This window comes from Dromaius novaehollandiae, chromosome 15, assembly GCF_036370855.1.
Source record: "Dromaius novaehollandiae isolate bDroNov1 chromosome 15, bDroNov1.hap1, whole genome shotgun sequence".
Lineage (NCBI taxonomy): Eukaryota > Metazoa > Chordata > Aves > Casuariiformes > Dromaiidae > Dromaius > Dromaius novaehollandiae.
In genome coordinates, this window is record NC_088112.1 from 4,161,743 (window position 1) to 4,184,191 (window position 22,449).

General features: G+C 47.6%; 1 protein-coding gene across 2 annotated transcripts in view; it reads right to left on the bottom strand.

The window, feature by feature from the left end:
- Positions 1-22,449, bottom strand: part of FGF18 (fibroblast growth factor 18) — a 77,514-nt gene that overhangs the window by 43,141 nt on the left and 11,924 nt on the right. For both annotated transcript variants that reach the window (XM_064520822.1, XM_026097708.2), the window contains one exon: positions 5,213-5,393. In XM_064520822.1, the coding sequence (XP_064376892.1) occupies positions 5,213-5,393 (181 nt within the window). The remainder of the gene's footprint in view (positions 1-5,212; positions 5,394-22,449) is intronic.

The window sequence follows — 22,449 nt, forward strand, 5'->3', positions numbered from 1 at the left end:
CTCCGGCGGCATAGAGTGTGGCTGATGTCTAGACAGCTGTAACGTGCCCGACATGGGCCTGTCCACTGGCATCTGTGGGATGCCCCAGCCAGAGGGGAAGGGGGGGACAGCAAGCTGCCGAGCACCTCGCCCAGCCTGGGGCGGCCGAGGAAGGAGGCACCGGGCTCCCCCAGCTCTTTGCTTCCTCCGTAAGTTTGCAGGAGGAATTCATGTGCCAGGTGCAGCCCTCAGAGCTAGAGATCTGCCTACCTGGAAAAGCACTTCTGTGCCGGGTGCAGGGCGGGCGTTGAGGAAGGGCCAGGATGCGTCTGCACCGTAAGCGAAGGCAAAGGCTGGCATCACGCGTGCGCAGCAGCTCCTCAGTTTGCTCCCCTCCTTGGTCTACCTGAGCCCAGATTTGTTCACACTCCGTCAGCAAACACATGCTCGGTTAACCTCTGCGAGGCTCCTGCCTTTGGCGCGTGTGCTGAGTCCAGAGCTTGAACCGGCTGACTGCAGTGGGAATTTCTGGAAACACTTGGCCAGCCCAGGGCCGGGTCCTCCAGGAGGCTGAAATGCCGGCGGCGGAAGGGGGGCTGCGAACGAGAGCTATCACACCTGCGCGCTGTGCCCCTTGCCTGGGGTATCTTAAAACAAGCTGCTTACCTTGTAAACCAGGAGGCTTGGGCTCAAGAATTTTTCTTTTTTTTTAATTGGGAGAGACTAGGTCAATGTTGTACCTCAGGCCAAAATACCAATGGCGATAACCCGTAACAGCTAATAACCTACCTAATAACCTAACAGCTAATAACCACATCCTATCCTTAAGTATTCCCACGCAATCTCCTCACTGCAGATAAAACTTAACTCCGTAGAGAGGGCCAGCATGAAACACCCCTCGCGCCCCCCTTACATCCCTCCTCATGGCCACCACTTCACACCGCCCCCCAGGACAACAGTAGACAGGGGCACTTTAAAACAAAAATCACATGCCTGTGAAATACAAATGAGGCAAAAAATGCCTTCACCCAACCAAGAGAGCTCTGTCTCACCAAGTGAACCGGATACAAAGATAGTGAACAAACAGGATAGAATGTCTTCTGCCTTTTGTGAAATGAAAATAAATGAAAGGATCTAAGGTTTCAGGTCACTGATCCCTCTCTTCCCTATCTGTACCATTTATCGGAGGTAGAAAATAAAGGTTCCAGGTCCTTTTCTTTTTTTTTTTTTTTTTGTCAAGCTCTTTAATGGTTGTTTTTTCTCCTTCCCCCTTTCATTTTCTGAATGAAAGAACCACTTAGGAACCTGTAAAGTAATAATAAGCTTATAACAGGAATATTGTTTTTCTGGGCTTGTGCAAACTCCTTCTGAATAGGCTGAGGACATTAAAGTAAAAACGCAATCGGTAAATAGATCAGTCTTTTAATTAGTTTATAGTCTGTTAAGAGATAATATTTTGCTCACATAGATCGCCTGTTATCTAAAGATCTCAGAGCACTTTAGGAACATCAATTAACCCTTAAAAAAAAAAAACAACCATGGGAGATAGGTAAGTGTATTTAGATTAATTAGTGTTTCTGTGAGCAGCAGGCATTATTATTAGATTTAATTTAGTTCAATAATTGACTTATCTGTTAATGGATTCTAATTCATCTGAGAAAGGATCAAATCCATCTGATTAAAAGGATTACATCGACTCAATTAATTCTATTAACTGACTTAATTTGCCATTTAATAATTCGACATATGGGGCCAGATCTTGGCCATGAAGAGGGCATAAACCAAAAATTACATACCAGAATTATTATGCCAGTAAAACTATGTATTTCAGAACATGCATTTTTCTTTGCATGTGGACTTTGTAGGGCCAGAAGAAGCATTCAAAGGGCTTCCTCCAGCTGGATTGCTCCAGGCCCTGCACCATCTCAGCAATTTAGCTGAGCTGTGGCTGGCTGGTCTTTTCGCTGAACTCATGATGGTGCCTGGAAACCAGCAATTCCCTGCCTAAGATTTGTCACTTCCCTTCTTTTCTGGGCATTCTCTTCAACCAAGAGGCGAGAAGTTTTACAGAAGTCAATAAAAGCTTGCAATAAAACTAGCTAATTTTCCTGGTCTTCAAAGGCAGGGTAACCCTCACACACCAGCCATTTGGAAGCTGTATACGTGCACAAGAAAACGTCACCTCTTCACTTGGATACTCTGTTCTTTAACCAGTTGTGCATGGATGGGGGCGAGGGGGAAAAGGAGCTAAATTAGCTCACCCATCCTTAGGACTGGCCAGTGCTAGTTGCTCTGTGGAACACAGCCATAGCCACGTGGCTCTGCAGAAACACCCCTGCTTCCCACACAAAGATTGAGTCTGTATAGCCCTTGCCCAGTGTCGCCTTGTCTTGCTGGGATTAAGTTGGAAGGACACAGTGCCACTCTGATGAGCCAGAACGGCTTCTTGCCCCTCGATGCACCCTCCATGCTGCAAGCTCTGCAGAGCCTCCTGCTCACGGCCTTGCCGTGCTGAAGCTATGAGTCCTGCTGCTGGCGGCACTCAGGAACACTTGGTCTGTCTCACAGCTTTCCAATTTGGCACGTTTTCCCACTGTCCACGCTTGTGCCCGATCGGCTACAGCTATCCCCCTGGACTGCGGAGCAGGCGTCCGGCACGACCGCTCCGCGACAGCCCTGCCTGCCACTGTACCGCGGCTCAGCAAGTGGCAGGCAGGAGGATCCAGGGCTGGAGCCAGCTCACGTTCCAGTTTCACATCCACCTTTTCCCACATCCGCTGCCTTTTCTCAGGCACTGGCTCTTGCTTGTCCTCCCTAACCCTTTGCTGGACTGAGACGTGGTCTCTGTGATCCTGACACCACTTCACCTCCACTACTCTCTCCCCTTTTAGTGGGGACAGAGTTAAGAGAGCAGAGAAGCTGTGGGAGACAGCATCGTCTGCAAGGGCAGTGTAGCCAAGAAAAGAACTGGGAACTGGGCACTCCCAAATGTTAAGCCTAGCTCCAACTCACTGTGCCAACTTGGAGACAGCAAAGGAGGAAAGAGAGAAAGGGCAGTAGGAAAAACAGCCATCTGCTGCACAAGAGGAAAGGTGTCCTGCTACCGAGGCAGATCTGACCAGCAACACTGAGATTTGGATCAAAAGTTCGCAACTGTTCAGATCCCCAGACCTGATTTAAGCCTCTCTCTGGTCTTGATCAAAGGTTACTCCATAATAATGCCTCTGGGGGAGGGGTGCCCAGCACATAATGAATCCTGTGTCATTGCCTTTGTATCCAGTTTTGGCTGTAACACAGATGGTTCTCACTTCAGTAACTCTGACATCTCTCCCCCCTTCATTATCACAGCTAGGAGCTCTGCATGGTCACATCCTGGACCTCCAGGCCCCACCTCACTGTCTCCCCGATTATCATGCTCTAAGTGTTCCTGTGCCAAGCAAGATGATGAACAGATTTCCATAACCTTTCAGCATGGCTAGAAATGGGAAGGCTTTGCAGCTTGACACATCAAGGAGTTTTATTAGTGGGAGCGGGGGAGGGAGCAGGCAGGGGCATTAGCAAATGGACTCAATGGTCGGAGCACTTTGGGTTATTAGAAGGGTGCTGGCAACCAGGAGTGGAGAGGATTTGGTGGCAAGAGCAACGCACGCGCTGGGGAGCTCCTCAGATTGGAAATCGAAGGCTCTGCAATTGCATAGCTTTTCTACTGGCCACGAGCACTCTCCTGCGCAAGGATTTGTTGTTCAGATACGATTGCATATGTATGAAGGGGACAAGATGGGCTTTGACACATAAATTAGCACTTGTCAGCTGCTCACGGGCACACTTCCCTGCTGCACCCCACTGTAAATGCTGCCTTCTTTTACGGAGAAGAAAACTACATCGCGTTACCTGCCATTTACTGTGGGCAAGAGCGTTTCCCCAGAAGCAAGCCGCTCACATGCAGTAACTAGTTTGCATATCAAACCTGGAGAGGATGAATGCAATAAAACAACACCATAATTAGCAACCAAATGCTACTACTTTCCACTCCTGTTTTATTGGAAAATTTTGGAATGACAAAGGACAACATCGATGAGCCTTCGTGGCAGGCCTTTCTCTGAGCCGTAGGGTCACTTTACCGAACAGCCTTGGGGGGTTCATTTCACACCAGCCAGGTACTTTCTAGCTGACACTTCCTACGGCACAGCTCACCCTGTTCCTCTGCATATGTTCACAGCGGCAGTAGCTGCCCCTCTGTGGCAGCCATGGACTATCCCTCATCCTGCTTGAAGTATCCTCAGGGAATAACCATTTTCAAATAAATGCTGACCTGCCCTCCATTGTACCCCATCTCCACCTCCACCACCGCTGCATGTGAAAACAGCATCATGGGGCTATGCGCTCTGGCCAATGCATGCACGTAGACTTCTGCAGCAACACGTGAACACACAGGGCTGTACATCCGTAACAGAAAAAAGGAACAGTACTCAAAACAGAGAAAACCCTTCCAGCAACAGTCACTCAGGCCTAAACCAAGCTAGGCAAAAGTATCTCTGCCAAAACCATCTCAAAATGTACCAGGACTATGGAGTTTGCTCACAATTCAGTCTCCCAGCAGCACTTTCATCACGTTTCTTGTGTGCAAGTCAAGGTGAAAATAGTTGAATCCACCGCTAACCTACGAGCAGTTCAGTTATTTGTGTTCCAGCAGGACTCACATGCCCCGAGATCCAGCTCTTAGAGCTCCAAAATCTGCTTCATTTCAGCTCAAACTAAATATCCCTCCCCTGGAAATGAAGACAAGGGAATGCTTCACTCAAGCATCAGACTGGATTCACACAAACTCAGGCCAAATTCACAACTGCACGTTCCCAAGTCCCTAAGCCTGGGGCCAGAGTTCACATGGAAAGAACTTCCCAAATCACCAACCTTGGGATCATTTGTGAATTACATGAGACACACTGCAAGCCCACCTGTTGGGCAGAAAAAGATTTTTCCTCTTCAAGCACCATCATACACTAATAAATTGGGGCATCACATTACTGTGGGAACTGTCTGCAGCTGGGAGATTGGGCTGACAGCCTGCTCTCACACAGAAAATCCCATGTTCTTAATCTGAAAAGGGCTTTTTTTTCCTCTTATCCTCTGTTTTTTATTGCTCATCTTGTTTTTCTTCCAAAAAGTTTTCAACCCAACATAGCGAATTAAAGCTTTTGAACTAGAGTCTGGGGATCCCAGTAAGTATTCTTACCATATTTATCTCCATCTTCTCCTTTGGCGCTGATCCTCCTGCCTAGCACTTGGATGTGTTTCCCGCTTGTCCTGCTGTAGAGCTGATAGAGCCGAAGCTGCTTCCTGCTCACATCGTCCCTTGCTCGTGTTTGGTTCTCCACATGTATCCGAAAATCTACATTCTCCTCGGCAACAAACATCTGAAAGCGGTAAGGGGAGAGACGAGAGAGAACAGGCTATGAAACAAAATAAGCATCTTGGATAGAAAGATTACACATCAACCTGCCAAAGGGCACATGGCGCAACAGTGCTTGAATTTGGCTGGCCTTCACTTGACAGTTGAGGCCACTGTATCAGGCACTCAAAATGTAATCCTACCCGGAGCTGGCTCTAGACAGTAAACCAAACCTTGATTTTAACAATCAAACTGTGGGGTTTTTTTGTTTTAAGTAAAAACTTCTGCTCAGCCCTGTTTTGATTTAATCCTGGTCAGCCCAACTGTCCATAAATAAGGCTCTCATTTGCATACGCATAGCCTCTACCAGGGTACAGGGGCATGCATGGGACTTAGGGGGCTGACAACTCAGTTCCAAAGAAAAGGCTCGAGGACAATTTGTGCTTCACCTTCAGCAGCTACATTGCTTCCACAGGACTATTTATGCTGACACTAGCATCCTCAATTCTGAATGCGCACGGGCATAAAATCTACTAAGCTAATTGTAATTTGTACGTGGGGCACTCTTCAGCGTAACATTTTAGCCAACTCTGCTTTTAAGTGAAGCCAGCTCATTGCTGACAGCCTACTGCTGCATCTCTGTTTGCCCCAACGGGATCGCTGCTCGGGGAGAGACCACTTGAGCCAGCGAGAGCACAACCAGCGCACGGAGCAAAGGAGCCGTTCGCAGCAGGGATCTGCTCTCTTGAGCCACTTGGCGTGTTTTTTCTGGCCTACGGATTAAATTAACCTTAGTTAACTACAGCTTTATAACACTACTAGAAACTTCCTCTGACACATCTGCCCTTCTCTAGAGATACTGTTTCCAACCTTAACTTAACAGTTTCCCAAAAAACACTGAAACAGCATTCCTGCTTCTGCTCCAGAGTCATCCCAGCTCACCCAGGGTGAGAGGACCGGGCGACCAAGAAGTTCTGGAGAAGGCCAGTCTGAACGGGAGGCTCCGCAGCACACACCGGAGGCACTTCACGCTCAATATAAAAGCACAGAAATGACTCCATGATCTGAGAGCATTTGCACCACTGTGCCCACACCGCCCACACAAACCCTACTCATGAACAATATTTTGATGTCAGACTCCCTTCACAGGACAATAAATCATTCAGAAACCAAAAGCGGCAAAGGATTATCGAGTGGCACACACACAAAACTTCTTCACAATAGGCAATTCTTAATTTGACCAAGACAAATAATGTTCAAAGTCTACTCGTTGTTGATGAGCTCTAATGCTGCATACGAGTTGCAAGTGAGAGATGAAATTCCCCGCAAAATAAGAATCACATGGGAATTTAATGATGCCTAGGTTTGGGGCTGGCAAAGGAACAAAACTTACTCCTAGCAGAGTTACTACTTTTAATACGTTCCAGCTACGGCATTCTTCTCCTTCAGGCTTGGACGCAACAATGTTCTGATATATTAGTGTGGGGATGGAGCCGGCAATGCAAACGAAAAAGGGTCAATAAATCCTCGCTCGGGTCCATGCCAGCCTGAAACACACAGGAGCAAGTGACCGCAATGCATAAAGCAGTCCCACTTCAGCCTCCTGCATCTGTCATCTCATACCAGGGAATAGGTCTAAGCCAAACAGACAAATCCTCCCTGAAAGTCAAAACCTCACAAGAAGTTTTTAGCTTTTCCAATTATCAAGTAGACACACTGATCAGCAGCAGGAGGAAAACTTCAGGCAGGCAGTGCTGCTTAGCACCAGCCCTTCACTAAGCAACCCAAACAAAAACATTATATTCAACACGGTGGCAACAGCAATGAGGTTCACAGGGATGTTACAGGATCGCCTTTGCTGCCCTTATTAAATGCTGGGATTATGCTATTTGAATCCTGAGTCCTAAGAAAGAAACCGATTTAACTCTCTCATTTTATGTCAGGAGTCACAAGGAGACGGCAGGAGCTAAATACACGGGTGGCACAAAAGAAAATGCAGGGAGCCACTGTGCCTAAGCAGACATTCAAGGTGAGAACAGAAGTGAAGGACGAGGACTCTGCGATTAATAGCAGCAGTATTTCCCACTCTCCGAGAACAGCCCTGCAAGAAGCAGCGATTCAAAGCTCGGGAAGCAAGAGCAGAAAGAGCCCTCGCACCTGCCAGGACACAGCGCAAGGTTAACGGCGCTCCCGGCCTCCGCTTCAGCCCTGCTCCGCTCGCTTTGCTATATCCCAAGTCATCGGAGCTCGGGCTGAGCAAAGCAAGCAGGATTTGGCTTTTAACATGAATAATATTAATTTTTTTTTTCTTCCTACCTCTCTTCTTGTTTTCTTTTCAAATAACATTGTTACAAAGGACGCGAAAGTACTAAAAATAGAGATGTTCAAATAATGTTGACAGTCTGCCTCATAGCCACAAAAGCAAGGCTATTTGCAGTAAAGATTCTGGCTCCATCATTTTAAGATTTAAAACAGATTTTAAATCAAGATGACGTCGGTACATTGCTTTCACCACATGTTAATGAGTTTCACATTTTTATAGGAAAAAACAAAACAGGTGGGATTGGAAGTGTGGGGGGGAGGGAAGGTTGTTTTGCTTTCTTGGAGACTTCAAACAGAAAAGGCAACCTATTTTCCAAAGCACATTTTAATTGTCTCTTTGCACGGAAACACCTTCGGGGTGGATCGGCTTCCCCAGATTTCCCCTTGCTCCGTCTGATCTCCCAGGCTGGAATTAACAGGCTTCCTCCCAGTGCCCTGATCCTCCCGAGCTGCGTCCACGTGGCCAGCCCAACCGAGGCCCAGCATTTAACATTAAACACAGCAACTGTGAAGGACACCAGCCTTCGTCTTCAGCTTGCTAAACCAATCTCCTTCTAAAGAGCCAAGAAATGAGAAAGGTTTCTCCCCAAAACAGATCAGCTGTGGCCTGGCAGGGATCAGAAGGGGCCCATGAGCCCCAGCAGCAAATCCGCCCAAGCACCCATCACTCCATCATCTTGCCAGCAACAGACCCAGCTCTAAAATAGTTCTAGCAGGGGAAGAAATCCAGAAAGAGGAAGATAGAGTTACAAGCGCTCTCCTTGTAGCTGAACTGTCCCCTGGACAAGAAGCCCTGATCCAGAAAAGCACTGAAATCACCAGGATTTAGCTGTGTGCTTAAAGATAAGTACACACTTAATCACTTTGTTGAAACAGGATGCTCTGCTGGAGCATGGCCAAAGTGAATTAGCTGTGCCAGCCTGGGTTGCATCTGGCCCACAGCAGAGAGTATCAATATTCTAAAATAAAATTTCATGCAGTGTTGATTTCATAAGATAAAACCTATTTGATCGTTGCTGAAATCCACTCTCACAGTACCCCTGCCCTAAAGAGTGTACTCCCTCAAGCAGCTAACTTTACTGAGATAAGAAAGTCCATTTATATATACCATAAGAGAGGCTCTCTTTCATAAATCTCAAAAAAATTAGTAACATATGCCTCCTGCGGTAACTGAGCACCAACACTCTCTCAGGAAGGTCACCTAAAACCAAGCCCGTTCCCCCCCATATATATTTCTGCAACAATCACAACCACACAGGGACCAACACCAAAATGTCTTCATCAAGTCCCAGCCACGCTCAAGGGCTTTAACTTCTGTTTGCCAATGCAAAATGAAATCTTCCTTTTGTCATTACTATGTGCTACTACTGCATATAAAAAACATTATAAACCAAATGACCACCTGTTCTTTTGACTTTTAATCTGAGCATCCAGGCAACCTGCCTTGTAACCACCGATCCTGCAAGACACGTACAACCCAATCCCATGGAAATTTGCAGGTGCCTTTCCAATTCGCTTCAACGGACTGTGGAACAGGCCCCCGGCCAAGCACCTGCACCTGCACCTGCGAGAAATGGCTGATTCTGCCTTCTAGCTCCGGAAGGGGAACACGCTGTAGGGGACACTCTCTAGAGACAGGAAAATGATTCCCTGTATCACTTTATCTCCTCCAGCATTTCGCTGGGATTTGGTACTGTATTTTGTGGTCTATTTTGCAAATTTACCCAACTGGTGTTTGCCACTGTCTATGAAGGGCAACTTGAGCATCTCAGAATAACTGCTTTCATGTAACTCCGTCTAATTCTCTGCCAACTGTTTATAGCCTAGAAGATCTCAGCCATTAAAACAAAGAACATCAGATTCATTTTTATTCTTCCTTTCTTTTCAAGCAGGTCCTTGTACATTTATTATTTATTTATCATTACATCTTCCAGTAATAACATACGACCTACAAAGGCATACTAAAAATACGGCTGGCAATACAAACGTTTATTCAAGGGAAAAATAGCTTTCCTTTTAGAAACAACCATCACCTCAAGCAATTGGGGTATCAGAAATGCCTCCCCAGAAGTATGTGCACTTCTGACAGTAGGATGCTCTCTCGTCCCTCCGCTTTCGCTGTTTTACCTGCCCAGACGTTCAAGGCGGGTGCATTCAGCCCCAACTCCTTTTCAGACAATCACAGAAACTAGAAACGACGTCTTATCTGCCTTCGATCAGCCCATAATGGCAAATTTTCAAGAGTTTTTTGCAGAATGACTTTCAAATAATGAATGGGTTTCATTTTAAATGGCTTTACAATGATCCATCAATTTAAAGAATAACTATCATATTTGTCAAATCCCAGATGGAGGGTGAGGGAAAGAGAATTTTGCTGATGCAGCCTAAGGTTTCAGCATGAAGTAATCCAAGAAACGGTCAGGAATTGCAAAAGTCTCTGACAGCAATACCGCGCTGTTGGTTCTACATAAGGTTATGCCACAGTTCTGCAAACACCAATGCACTGTTTTGAACTGCAAGCAATCAAAGCCCCGCTAAGGTCAATGAAATCCTGATAGCGCCAAGCCATGCTTACAGCTTCTGGCTTTCAATCCAACCAACCTCTACACGCGTCTCATTTTCTGTTTTTAGCTTTCCAGTAAAAGGGAACGTTAATATGTTATTGTTCACGTCACAAATTGTTACAGCCGTAGACATTCAAGGCCCACAGCACGACCAAATTAGCTGGAAGCTGGACTTCAGAATTTCCTGATTTTTTGTTATCATACCGAGTCTCCAAACCTCACCGGAGAGCAAACCATATGTCATTCCCAAAACTGAACTAGAAATACAAAATCCCTCTCACTGAGGGCCTTCCTGATTTCCAAAGATAAACAAATTGAGCAATTCAAAAAGTCCTTTCAAAACCCAATCTGATAAGCAGGAAATACTTACTACCTTTCAGCCATCAACCTAATGTTAATGATTTTCACCATGACCTTCTAAACACATGAAACTTAGCTTAATAAGGTCAACAAGAGGATATCCAAGACAGATCTCTCTCAAGTCTGCCAAGACGAGTAACAAACCACTTTGCTTCCATGACTTTGGCAAAATTCCTCCATGCCAATTTACAAGATTTGCTAGCTCACTATTACAGTCATTTTTTACACATAGAGTGAAACATAATGTATGCCTTATCTGCTGCTTTTTCTTATTCTTCTTCACTGCATCTCAACTGCAAAGTCATTTCATAGCCAGGATATTGTCAGGTTCAGGCTATACGGCCTCACTAAAAGCAAGACAGACGTGGATGTGCACTGCTTTAACGCATTCACTTCTTTGTGCTTAGATGCACATTTGGAAATGAACCTGACACAAAGCAGCTCCATATTCAGATGCACAGCAGGAATCCCCAGACAAGGAGGAGCGAGAGCTCTTTGGAGTGAATTTCTCTGAATCCAACAGGAGAGAGTCTATAGTGTGGCAGTGCTGGAACTGCACAAATTTAAGGAAACCTTTCAAAATAACAGAACTTTGTTTTCTTGTCTTACCGAGCAATTTCTTCCTACTCTCCACAGAAAAATGTATTTTCCCTGAAAAATAAATATCCCTAAAGCTAAGTCAGGCTCTCAGTCTTGTGAGACGTCACCTTGAATGATGGCTATACAACCTCCAGGATGCACTGTAAGAAAAGGGCAACACCGTGCACCATGGAAGAGGTCGCTCAACTCACAAAGCCAGACACGAGACACACAAACTCCACAAAAGACTCCACCAATAGCATTTGCAAATCATTTCAATTGAAATGCTTTGTGTTTTGACCTTTTTGGTGGAAAAAAAAATTCCATGTAGAAATGGGAAAGTTCTATTCCAAATGCAGATGCCAAAAGACTTTGCTGCACGTGAGCTATACCACTCCATAGTCCGCTTCAGGAATTATGAATCATCTTTGGCCTTGCTTCCCTCAAAAGCTGTCTCAGAAACACATTTCCCTAATATTAGAAGTTTTAATATTCTAGCTTGTGTACTTACATCCAGCCGCCTGTGCATGCCTGCTCCCAGCGGAGCCACCTCCACACTCCCGCCCCGGACGGACCTGCTGCACGGTGCAGCGCCGCACCGCCCCAGCTGGGCTCACGCCGCCCCAGGCGGGCCCCTGCCCACCGCACACCGCCGGGAGCACCCGGCCCTGGGCTGCCCCCTGCCCACGGCGTGAGGCCCAGCCTCCCAGCCAGGGCCACGCAGCGCCCAGCTCACCCGTGTCCAAACGACGACGTGCCCGACCCCGAAGCGCTCGCGTCATGTTGGGCTCCGTCTGCAGAGGCACAGCCTGCTCCTCACCTGCCAAAGGCACCGTAACGCTGGTCGCCGCAGCTCTGGGCTGCTCACGTGTCTGGCACATGGCACAGCGTTGTGCTTCCCAGGGGTCTGCTTCCATGCCCACTGCGGCAGCGCTGCCCCCCTGCCTCTTCCCTGCCTGCCTGCAAGGAGCCTCAACCTGCAATGGACCCCGATCTGCAACTGGCCCCTTCCCCAGGCGGTTACATCCCTTGCGTTGATGAGCTCTGCAACCAAGCACACTTGGAATCTAATTTCTTTGACTTGAGTGCTTTTAAGTTGCTGTAGTATGTGAAATTCAATGATGCTCACTAAAGAAACCTCTTTGTTTAATGCTTTCTAAGTAAAACGCATTTAGAGATGGAGCTGAAAAGGAGATGGAAACAAGGTGATGAGGAGGTCAAGCCTGGCTTTCCCTTTGGACTTCAGAAATGTTAAACAAGACCCAAAAAGAAGAACTTTCTAGGGTTTGGAAAAGGGGCCATACAGCTCAGCTAGGTGACATATACTTGGATCCAAAAGCAGCTTTGCAAGCTGAGCCTCATTTTCTCAGGAGAGCTGCCTGCCACATTAGGAGGGGAAGCATGTTAAAACTCCATGGACAGCATCGGAGCTTCATGCCTCATCCTCCCTGAATCACACAGCCCTGCAGAAACCTGCCTATCATTCATCAAACAGCCCAGCAGCTTCACTGAGATCCCTCAGGACTCTCCAAGAAGTGTACTGCTTGATATCCAGTTCTTTAGACCAAAGTATCCTTCAATCCTCATATGACACAGGACAATACTATCGAGGGTGGTATGAAAACACAAGGAAGGCGTGAGGTAGTGCCAAAAAGCTGGAACTTTAGAGAAACTCAACTGAGAAACAAATGTTTTATGGCCCTCTCTGAATATTTTGTCATTTTCTACAGAAAGATGATGGCTACTTCAAGAAAACCAGATTTCTCCTTTTGATGACAAAATGACTCTTAGCCAGAATTGTGAAAATGTACCATTTGTTAGATGGTGACATTTTAAACTTTTTCCACTAAGGGAAATGATTCTGTCTGGGGAAGCGCAAGATTTCAGTCTTGATTAAATCAATGGTTTTAAAAAAAAAAAGGATCAATCATATACTCCCATGAAAACAGAGAAAGCTCAGAAGGTACCAGAGGGCTTAGAGGACCAGACTTCTCTAGCCAATGCTGCCTAGTTCTGCCCACTGCTTCAAAGCGCTTGGATTTTGCTCCAGTGCTGCAATGCAGTCCTCTTAAAACGGCGCCAAGATCTCCATCCTCCACATCTTCACCTATATCTGTCAGTCTCCCTTTCTCACTGATCCAAAACTAGGTCACTGGCTGGAACCCAAGTCAAATTATTAACACAATTACCAAGAGCAACGGCAGCTCAGCAGTCCCTACGAGTGAGCCCACGCCGCGGACTTCGCCGTCCCCCTCCGCAGGAGCCGGTGTGGTGCCTCACCGTCACGGTGCAGGAGCTCCGACAGGACGATGGCTGAGCTGCCCTCTCACGGGACTACCAGCACCAAAGAAACCTCCTTCCCAGCGGGACCAGCTCAGTAGCCAAGGCATACAACCTCAGGAAATCTCGAATACCTGGCTCGCTAAAGCCTACGTTGTCTCTTGCCACTAGGTTCTCTAGAGAGATTTGATTCTCTGGAAATACAATTGAGAACTTAATTCTTTTTCTTATTTTTCCTCAAGTTGTAATGTTTTAATTCAGGGCTAGTATTATTCTCCTGCAGCTATCAAATAGGCAATAAACAAGCAGGGCTTTTTTTTCTTTCTTTCTTTCTTTTTAATGCTTGTTGTGTCTCTACTACATACTCCCTCTCCCCACAGAAATACCCCTGCAAAGCTCGATATTATTGAGTAGCTTTCAACCATGCGCTACAGAGCCATGTATTCTCTGCATTCGCCTGGCCTTTGTTTCTAGGAATGAAATACCAGTGTCTTAACAGTGTGACTTCATTTCACCACTTCATTCCAATACTTGTTCTATTTCTATCCCACTGGGTCAAACTCACCTATTGTGAGACCTCACCGATTTCAATTACATCGGGGATTAATTTGTTCCATTGCGTTGAAGCTGTTAATACAATCCTTGCTGGCTCTAGATTAGAAAAGGCACGATGGAGACCTCCCTCGCAGGCAGTGTGTTTAACAGCAGAGTCCTGATCTTCATTTTGTTCCGTTTTTTTCTTTGTGCCCCTTTGCCCCTCTTTTCACAACCTTCTCCTTCCTTTCTAAATTGCCGTTGTCAGAACTGGGTGGTCCTTCTGACTTCCACTGCTACTGGCAAAAAGTTGCCTTCCGGCAGCCTTTGCCCAATATTTGCAAGAGAGCCCAGCCTACCAAAACTAGGTCAGCAGCGTATGATCCCACCTGAAGCCACCGGACGCTGCACAAACTTTGGCAGACGTTTTGCCCTCTGAAGCTCCAAGGTGGCATTGGACTGGCTGCTTGCTCGGGTGGCCTCGTTTCCCCCCGGTGCCACTGCCCCCACTGCTGTTCCCACTTTTCCCTCTAAGCCACTCCAGGGACTCAGCACCTTGGCTCAAACAGCCTAATCCTGCCTTCTGCCACCAGACAGCATTTTTGCCACTACAGAGGCAACATGAAAGTAATTTTAAGGGAACTTTGGCAACTTCATTTTGACAGTCTCTAGCAAAAGCTGACCCTGAAGCAGGACACAAATGCATTTTTCTTCTGCTTCCTCCTACTGTCCTGACTCGTGCCAAGCCGGTGACATCAAAGAACTAAGGTATTTATTTTCAGACGGTGCGGGCAGCTGGACTACTTTATGCAATTTGGGCGCAAGTAAGATCTCCTAAACTGACGTGAATAATAAGCCGTCCTATGCTGCCCTCCCTCTGTGGTCTCACCTGCCCCGAGTCAGCGCAGGAGCTAAGTGCAGGGCCTGATTTGAGTCACGGAGCGACCGCAGGTCCCGCTGCACTCAAACGCTTTCACAGGTGCTCACGCTGCAACTCAGGCCGTTGCTCACAGACATCAGGTCTCACGGGAAAAAAATAGCTCATAAACTTTGCAGATGGACAGGCTGAAGCACAAATTTGTCAAGTAACTGGTTCTCCATTCTGGGGTCTCCAAGCTGAGACACAAGATCAATACAGAGTTTTAAAACTTTAACTTCACAGTTTTTAAACCATCCTGTGGTTCCACAGGACATGGGTGATGCACTCGACTCAAATTTGTCTTCTTTCAAGTGATGTCGTCTCAGGCAAGAGATACGGAAAAAGGGAGACTTCGGGCCTGCACGGGTGCAAAGCAGTTTACCTGCACTGGAGTGCTACGACTCTGTCCCACAAGATCCATTCTGTTTTTCCATTAAAAAAAAAAATCCAACCACTGTTTGGTTAAAACATATTCGGTAGGAAGTACTGTATAGAAAATACAGTGATAATTCCAGAATAATAGGAACAAGCGTTTCCAAAAGATAGGGAAAAAAATAGAGGACAAAAAACAAACACACAAAAAAATAGAAGACAAAAAACAAAAACAAACAACTCAGTGAACAAAATTCCCACTTGTTTACTGAAATACATTAAAATTCCCTGGTGGATTCACAAGGTCACTTCAGGTTTCCACGGTGTGTGTTTGTGCACCTTGGACTGCAAGAAGCTGTAAAGAGTTAATGCTACAGCTGTCAAATTCGCCAGGCAGATTTTGAATAGCCTAGTTTTCAGGGCTCCAAGTCCGCTTCAGTGTTCTGCACTAGGTTCTCCAAAATGTACAAAGTCCCCATTTACTACTGCACTAAATATTTCTTTTCCTTTTTTTTTTTTTTTTTTTTTTTACTGGAAGAAACGTAAGAATAAGCTGGACTCAAATCATCCAGCTGCTTATTTAATTCTGCTGCTCACCTTAGATCACGACGGAGCAGCACAGGGATAGAGGGCAGACCCAATGTCCCCTCTGAGCTGTCCCCACCTGCCACTCTTCAGCCCAGCCACCCATTCAAGCCTGGTCTTCTTTGGTGCCAAATGCTGACTGAACAAGATGTGCCAGTGCCAAATTGGGCTGCTCCTAATTCTTCCCTCTGCGTCTGTGTCCCCACCACAGTGCCAAGGGCAGGTGCAGGTTGCGTGGACATACTCAACCTGCCTTGTATCTAGACTGCTTGGATCTTGATAGCATATGACCATGGCAACCCAAACCTGGGTGGCAGCTGCAAACCCTCCTGCCTCCCTTGACCCAAGGCCTCACGGCACTTACGTTGCCCTGGGCACGGGTCAGACCCTTCCTACAATGCAAATCGAATCCAGCCTGTGACACGCAACTCACGGAGGAAAGGCAGGAGCTTTTATTATGACCCTGGAGAATGTGTTACACTACAGTAGTGAAGGTTTTGCAACAGTCCCAGTCTGGAAAAATCACTGTTTTCAGAAGACCAAGCTTTCCAAAACACTCCCCTTTAGGGTTGAAATCTCCTACCTTGGTTTCTCCCCAGACAGTTGTGTTAGGTTAGAGCTAAGCTCCTACTGCTGCTGCTTCGCCACAGCTATTCCGACACCTGCAAGTTCAATGGGGGCAAAATAAGCCCCAAAACAAGCCCCACCATCGCTATGTCTTCCAAGGGGTGCACTCACCATTCAGGAGGAAGCTTCAATAGTCATTAATTCACCACGTGCCCTGCATCCCCAGCTTGCATCAACTGCTTTGGCTTCCACAGCACCACCAACACACAGCCCTTTCCTAAACGAACTGCAGTCCACAGCCTTTCTGCACACAGCTGCCACGAGCACCGACACGAGATGACGCACAGCTCAGGTCCCTTTGCAGGGAACCACATCTTAAGAGCATCCAGGGCCCTCTGAGGCATGCAGTCCTGCTGTAATTTCGACAAGCTGAGGTTCCCATCTAATTGGTGGCAATAGGCTTACGTCTTTGCATGGGCCACACACTGCCCTGGATTTCTACATCGCTGCATGCTACTGCCACCACTCCTTGCCATGAACACCAGGACTTAAGCAGCCCTCCTTCCAAAGTGGTTTCATCCCCGTGACCCTTTCCACCATCACCAAAGCCATCCTCCTCACGGCACTGCTACTGTTCCACGTAAGATTTCAACAAGCCGTTGCACAACAGCCACCATCAACATCTGTGGTATCCACTAAAAACAGCAATTTAATTCAGAGTGGGGGGGCTTGACCAAATACCTTCATTACTCTGGGGAGAAAAAAGTTGTTTCTTTCTGTTACGGAGAAAATACTCCCTTGGAAATGAACTGCCCCAATATGAAGGAATGGGAACTATTCAGCAGACTGCATTTTGCTAGCACTTCTGAGCAGTTAAACAGGCATTCGAAAGCAAAATCTCAAGAAGAAAACGTAAAACCTATCCAGCCCAAAACCCACACAAAGAACGAGCCTGGTCCCAGACAAGGCAGCGGCACAGCAACGCCAGGATCTAAACACGCGTCGCCTGCGCTGCCAGCCACGAGGAGGGTAAGTTTTGACGCAGGCCCAGGAACAGCCGCAGCTCCTCGCTCCCAAGACGACGACTGGAAAAGCCTTCGCCCAGCGCTCTGGAAAGGTGAGTGATGGTGGCCAGGGCGCAGCAGCAGGGCCACCCCTCTGCTTGCCGCACACCCGGCGTGCCGCTGGCTGAGCTGCCCCGGCCGAGCACAGGGCGAAGGCGCTGCTCGGCGGTGCGGAGCCACAGCCGCGCTCTGCTCGTCCGCCCGCTCCGCCGCCTTTCCCCGCGCGGCAGCCGGGGAGCACAGCAAGGCCTGCGGGAACGGGGCTACGCCAGCGGGTTGCGGCGGAAACCAGGACAGTCCCCACAGCGGGGTGCTCCTTGGGACAAAAGTGACGTTCACTCTCCTAAAAATACTTGCAAGCAATTTGTTCACTTCTTCATAGGAGACCTGAGGAGCCCAGTTACTGAGAAAACTGCCAGGGCCCAAATCTGAAACACTTTTGACCTTTTCTCTCCCTCCCTCTGGCAGCAGCGACTTCTTTCCAGTGCAGGTTCTCCAAATCCAAACCTGCTTGGCCATGGTGACAACAAGGAGAAGCAAACCTGAGCCCCCAAAAGGGGTGCTGAGCCCCCTGCAAATAGGCAGAATCATCCACCCCCTGGAATTACGATGCTGTACTAAAGCACCAGCCCATCAAATCTAAAGTCACGTCTTCGGCTCTTCTGCTCGATGCTTCCTCAGCAGTACAAGTCCCCCACGTCCAGCCCCCGATGGCTGCGCAGGGCTGTCAGGTAGGAAGGAGAAGCAACCGCAGTTCCTCTCCTGGCTCCCAGACCACCTGGGAAAAGCCCGAAGCACAGAACTGGTTTTCCTCGTCCCAGTGCACACGTGTGACTGGAAGGAGTCCTGCCCTTCCAAAACCCAGCCATGGCTCAGGGCGTCCTCCTAAATGCCGAGGGGCCAGAGCCCTCCCAATTCGTACAGCGCCATTCAGCCAGCGGTGAAGGAACATCCCAGGCAGGATCTCCACGATGACAGGAGCAAAAGCAAAAGACACGGGAAATCCGAGAGATACTCGGGAAAACACCACGACAGTCAGGAGGAGACAGACGATCACCAGAGACTGATCTCCCCATAAAAGAAATAAACATGTGCAGTGGCAGCACAACAGCAGTGGTCTGATGTTTACACAGGTAGCTCCTTTCATCCCAGTCCCTTGACGTCGTCCAAGGAACACACAGAAACCCTTGCTTCCATTGCAGAAAAGCAACTCCCTCTAGGGTAAATCATGGCAACTGCTGGGCAGCGTACAGCAGTTTCGGGCAGGATTTTCAGAACACCTTTTTCCACTGAATTGCAAAGAAAATACAGACAGGAGCTACTGCCCAAGGAGATTAGCCATGAGGAGCAATCTCACGTGAAAGGTGGCTTCTCCAAAAGCACACCACTCCCATTACTCTGCTGATATAGCAGAGATGTCTGGAGACCTTATCAAATTAGCCCGTGCCACTTTTCCTCCACCCGGTTTCCCCTCTGGAAACCTTTTACTAAACTCAGCCCAGTCTTGCTCCTGCTTAGTCTGGCAAGACAACAAAATGATGGCCCTACATGGGAAAGCTTCCAGGTGGAAAGGAACCTCCTCAGGTGTCACTGCTCAGCCGTGCCATGATTTGCCCATATTTACATAGTGCTGCAATATAAGAAAATGGTTATGAGCAAACACAGGAAGGTTAATGCCTCTAACAAAATCTGGAGGCAGCTCAGGGAATTTTATGAACTCGCAGCAGTCATTTCACTGCGATGCTAATTCATATTTATGTTGTTGGTAACTCACTTGTGCCTTTCCTTCATTCCCATAAGCCTGCCTCCAATATTGATTTTTTCATGCCTCCTTTTAGGATTGGCTGACATCACCTGTTTGAGACACAAAATCCTTCCCACTTGCACCCTTCCTCCTCTACATTTGTTTGTCTTCTCCATCATTTGGGACTTACAGACACCTGCAAGTGAACAGTTTGTTTACTGCCACGAGTAGTTCCACTGTCTCCAATAGCACTACTCAGAATGGAAACGTTTGCAGGTTTGGGTCAAGGATTAAATCCATTTTATGTCTGTGTAACTACCAAAACATCATCAGAAACTGGTGAATACATAGCAACTTCAACGGCTCTGTGTTCCCTGAATACGAGCCTGCTATCTCCTGGGCAGTGCCCTCTCTTTCAGGGAGGAGTTACAGCTCTTCCATGGAGCATCTGGTGGGAGACACCCAGCGTGGTGGCAAACCTCTCTGGAAACATCACCCCAAGTGGGAACAGCAGGTGCCAGCGAGGACGCCATGCGTCCACGTGTCCCACGGTTACCATGTGCACCCCTCTAAGAAGAACAGTTGGCACCAGCATGGGATCAAGGGCTGAGGAAGAACCAAATCCCCACAACACCTCCAATCGAGACTTCTGCGGGTACAGCTACACAACACACTATAGGTGCCTTCTTCCTCCTGATCTAATTAAACAAAGTGTATTACAACGTGCTCTGTAAGGCCACACTTGGCTGACACATGAAAGTGCTATGGGTCGCCATGGGCTGGCCTTCTCCAATTGCCAGACTAATACGAAGCTTTAGTGTCAAAATAGATTCCTCTCACTTCATCAGCAGTGAGGAATAATGGTAAAAGGTGCCCTTCCCCATTGCCTCCTCACGGTCATTTCCTCCTTGGCCTCATCCTTATAGGGACCATTTCCTTTTGATTTCCAGTATGGTCAGTATAATCAGATGCTTTCACCCAAACCCAGAAATTTAAGACCATTAAACAACGGAGCAAAAAGAAAGGCAGAGCAAAGCCTTCAGGAAAGTGAAAGGAAAGGAGCTGTATGCAATCAAGATCTCTGCAGACCTCAAACTATGATCACAGAGACAGTGACTTCTACGCAGCTCAAAAAGCCCAATAAAATACCAACCACAATCCAGCATTTCTTTTCTCCTTCCAGTTTTCACTTGCCAGTGATGCTGGCAATACATTAGGACATATTTCCTATCCTTGGTCTTTTCCCACCATCTCCAAATAGTCTATCAAACAAATCTTGACTTGAGATATTGTTGGAAGAGGAAAGGACATGAAAGTTGTTTCCAAAAAACCAAAGTACAGAGCTGTGTTAAAAAACAGAATACACAGCAGGAGACATAAGACTGATCTGCCCTCACCATTCAGTGGCCCAGAGCTGCTCAGCGCTGGTGTGCCACAAGAAAGGCTTAGGTTTGGAAATCTGGGGGGGGGAAATTTGTAGTTTGTAGTTTGAGGAAAAATTAGGAAAATTAGGGTTTTTTGGAAATAGCTTTGGAGGCTCACGAGCAGGAGAAAGCAGGGAATTGGGACACCATGGGACGAGCCTCCCACAGCACAATGCAGCAGAAAAACTGCCTCCAAGGACCAAGCCCCTGGGAGCTCTCTGAAGCCACTGGTACTCAGAGGAGGCCAAGTCCTGTGGTGACACAGATTGAAGGAAGAGAAGACAGGGTGAAAAGTGGAGCAAGCCAGCAATTTACTTTAAAAAAAAAGAGAAATAAATTGTAATTTATGAAAACCAGTCCTCAGCACCGTGTAGCCGCTCAGCGAAAGCCCTCAGGCAGGGCGATGAGCACCTCCATGCTCTTCAAAGAGCTTTTCACCCTTTCAGTCGCACACGCTGCCAACAGCTGACAAGTTTCCCTCTCCTTTCCCCTAAGTTAACATGACCAGGCACCTAGAACATACATGTCTGCCTGCGTAGACCTCTGCCAGTATACATGAGAAATATCTTTATCTACAAGCATCTTGCAAGCTATTTCTGAAACAGGGTTCTCCAGAGATGATTTTGATCAGTAATTCACTTATTTGAAACATAAGATGCAAAATTTCCTCCATCTCTGCAAGGGAGATATTTTCTTTTGATCTTTCTGTATGCCTTGCTTGCTTTGCACAAGGTATTTTATGAAATCTAATGCACGATGGTGCTCTTCGGACTAGTCTCTGAACCCCAGTATATCACCACGGTAACCCTGTTGAAGTAAAAGACAGATAGAGCCAATTTCCATTTGAGAATATTTTACTTAGTTTAAATAAATCTTTTCAAATCAACTTACCTGTGAAGACCCACTTTCACTTAGCAAAACTCACTTGAACTGATCATCAGCGATAACCTTGTCCATTTAAGATCATTTCTGCAGCACAGCCCTACCTGAAACTCTGCTCTGCGCTGAGAAGAACCGCGGATGACGTAATGTTAGATCAGACAGTGCTGCACGAAGCCCCCAGGGCACTCAGCAGAGTTTCCAGGAGCAGTCGGAGCAGAGCAAAATATCATGCTGAAAACGTTCACAGCACAAGCACAAGCTTTTCAGAAATGGCCCAGAAGCTCACATCTTGCTGATGAGCTGTATGATCAGCTCCAAAACCTTCATGTTAAAACAGAGAAGATGTGAAACACCTCTGCTTCAATATTAGCACCCAAGATTTTCCTCATTGGCCAGTTATCCTATCCTAAAGTCTACATCGAGAGCTCGGTGAAAGCCCATCAACCCCTTCTCCGCTTGTCCTGCCAAGCGAGGAAGGGGACGGAGGTGAGCACCAAGCACCACAGGGGACTGCTCCCACCCAGCCCAGAGGGAGATGTACCCCAGTGCTTCCCAAATCCCGAGCGGCAGCCCCCCAACGCTGCTCCTGCAGCATCACTGATGCTTTTAGCCCATGGCACGCTAACTTCTCATGCAAGCAGTGAGCGGTTGCCTTCAGACAAAGGTGGCTCCTGACCGCTGTCCACCCCTGGTTCCTTCTCAGAAGCTAACAGGACCGCACGTTCCTCAGCCAGCTGTTTGCCACTGCTGCGGTGCAAACAGCACAGGGCACCGCGACAGTCCGGGGAGAGACCCCAGGGAGCAACCGCGGCCGGCTCTGGGCTCCGCACAGGCGGCCAACAGGGTCGCGGCGGCATCGCGGCTGTCCCTGGAGACAACGGCTGC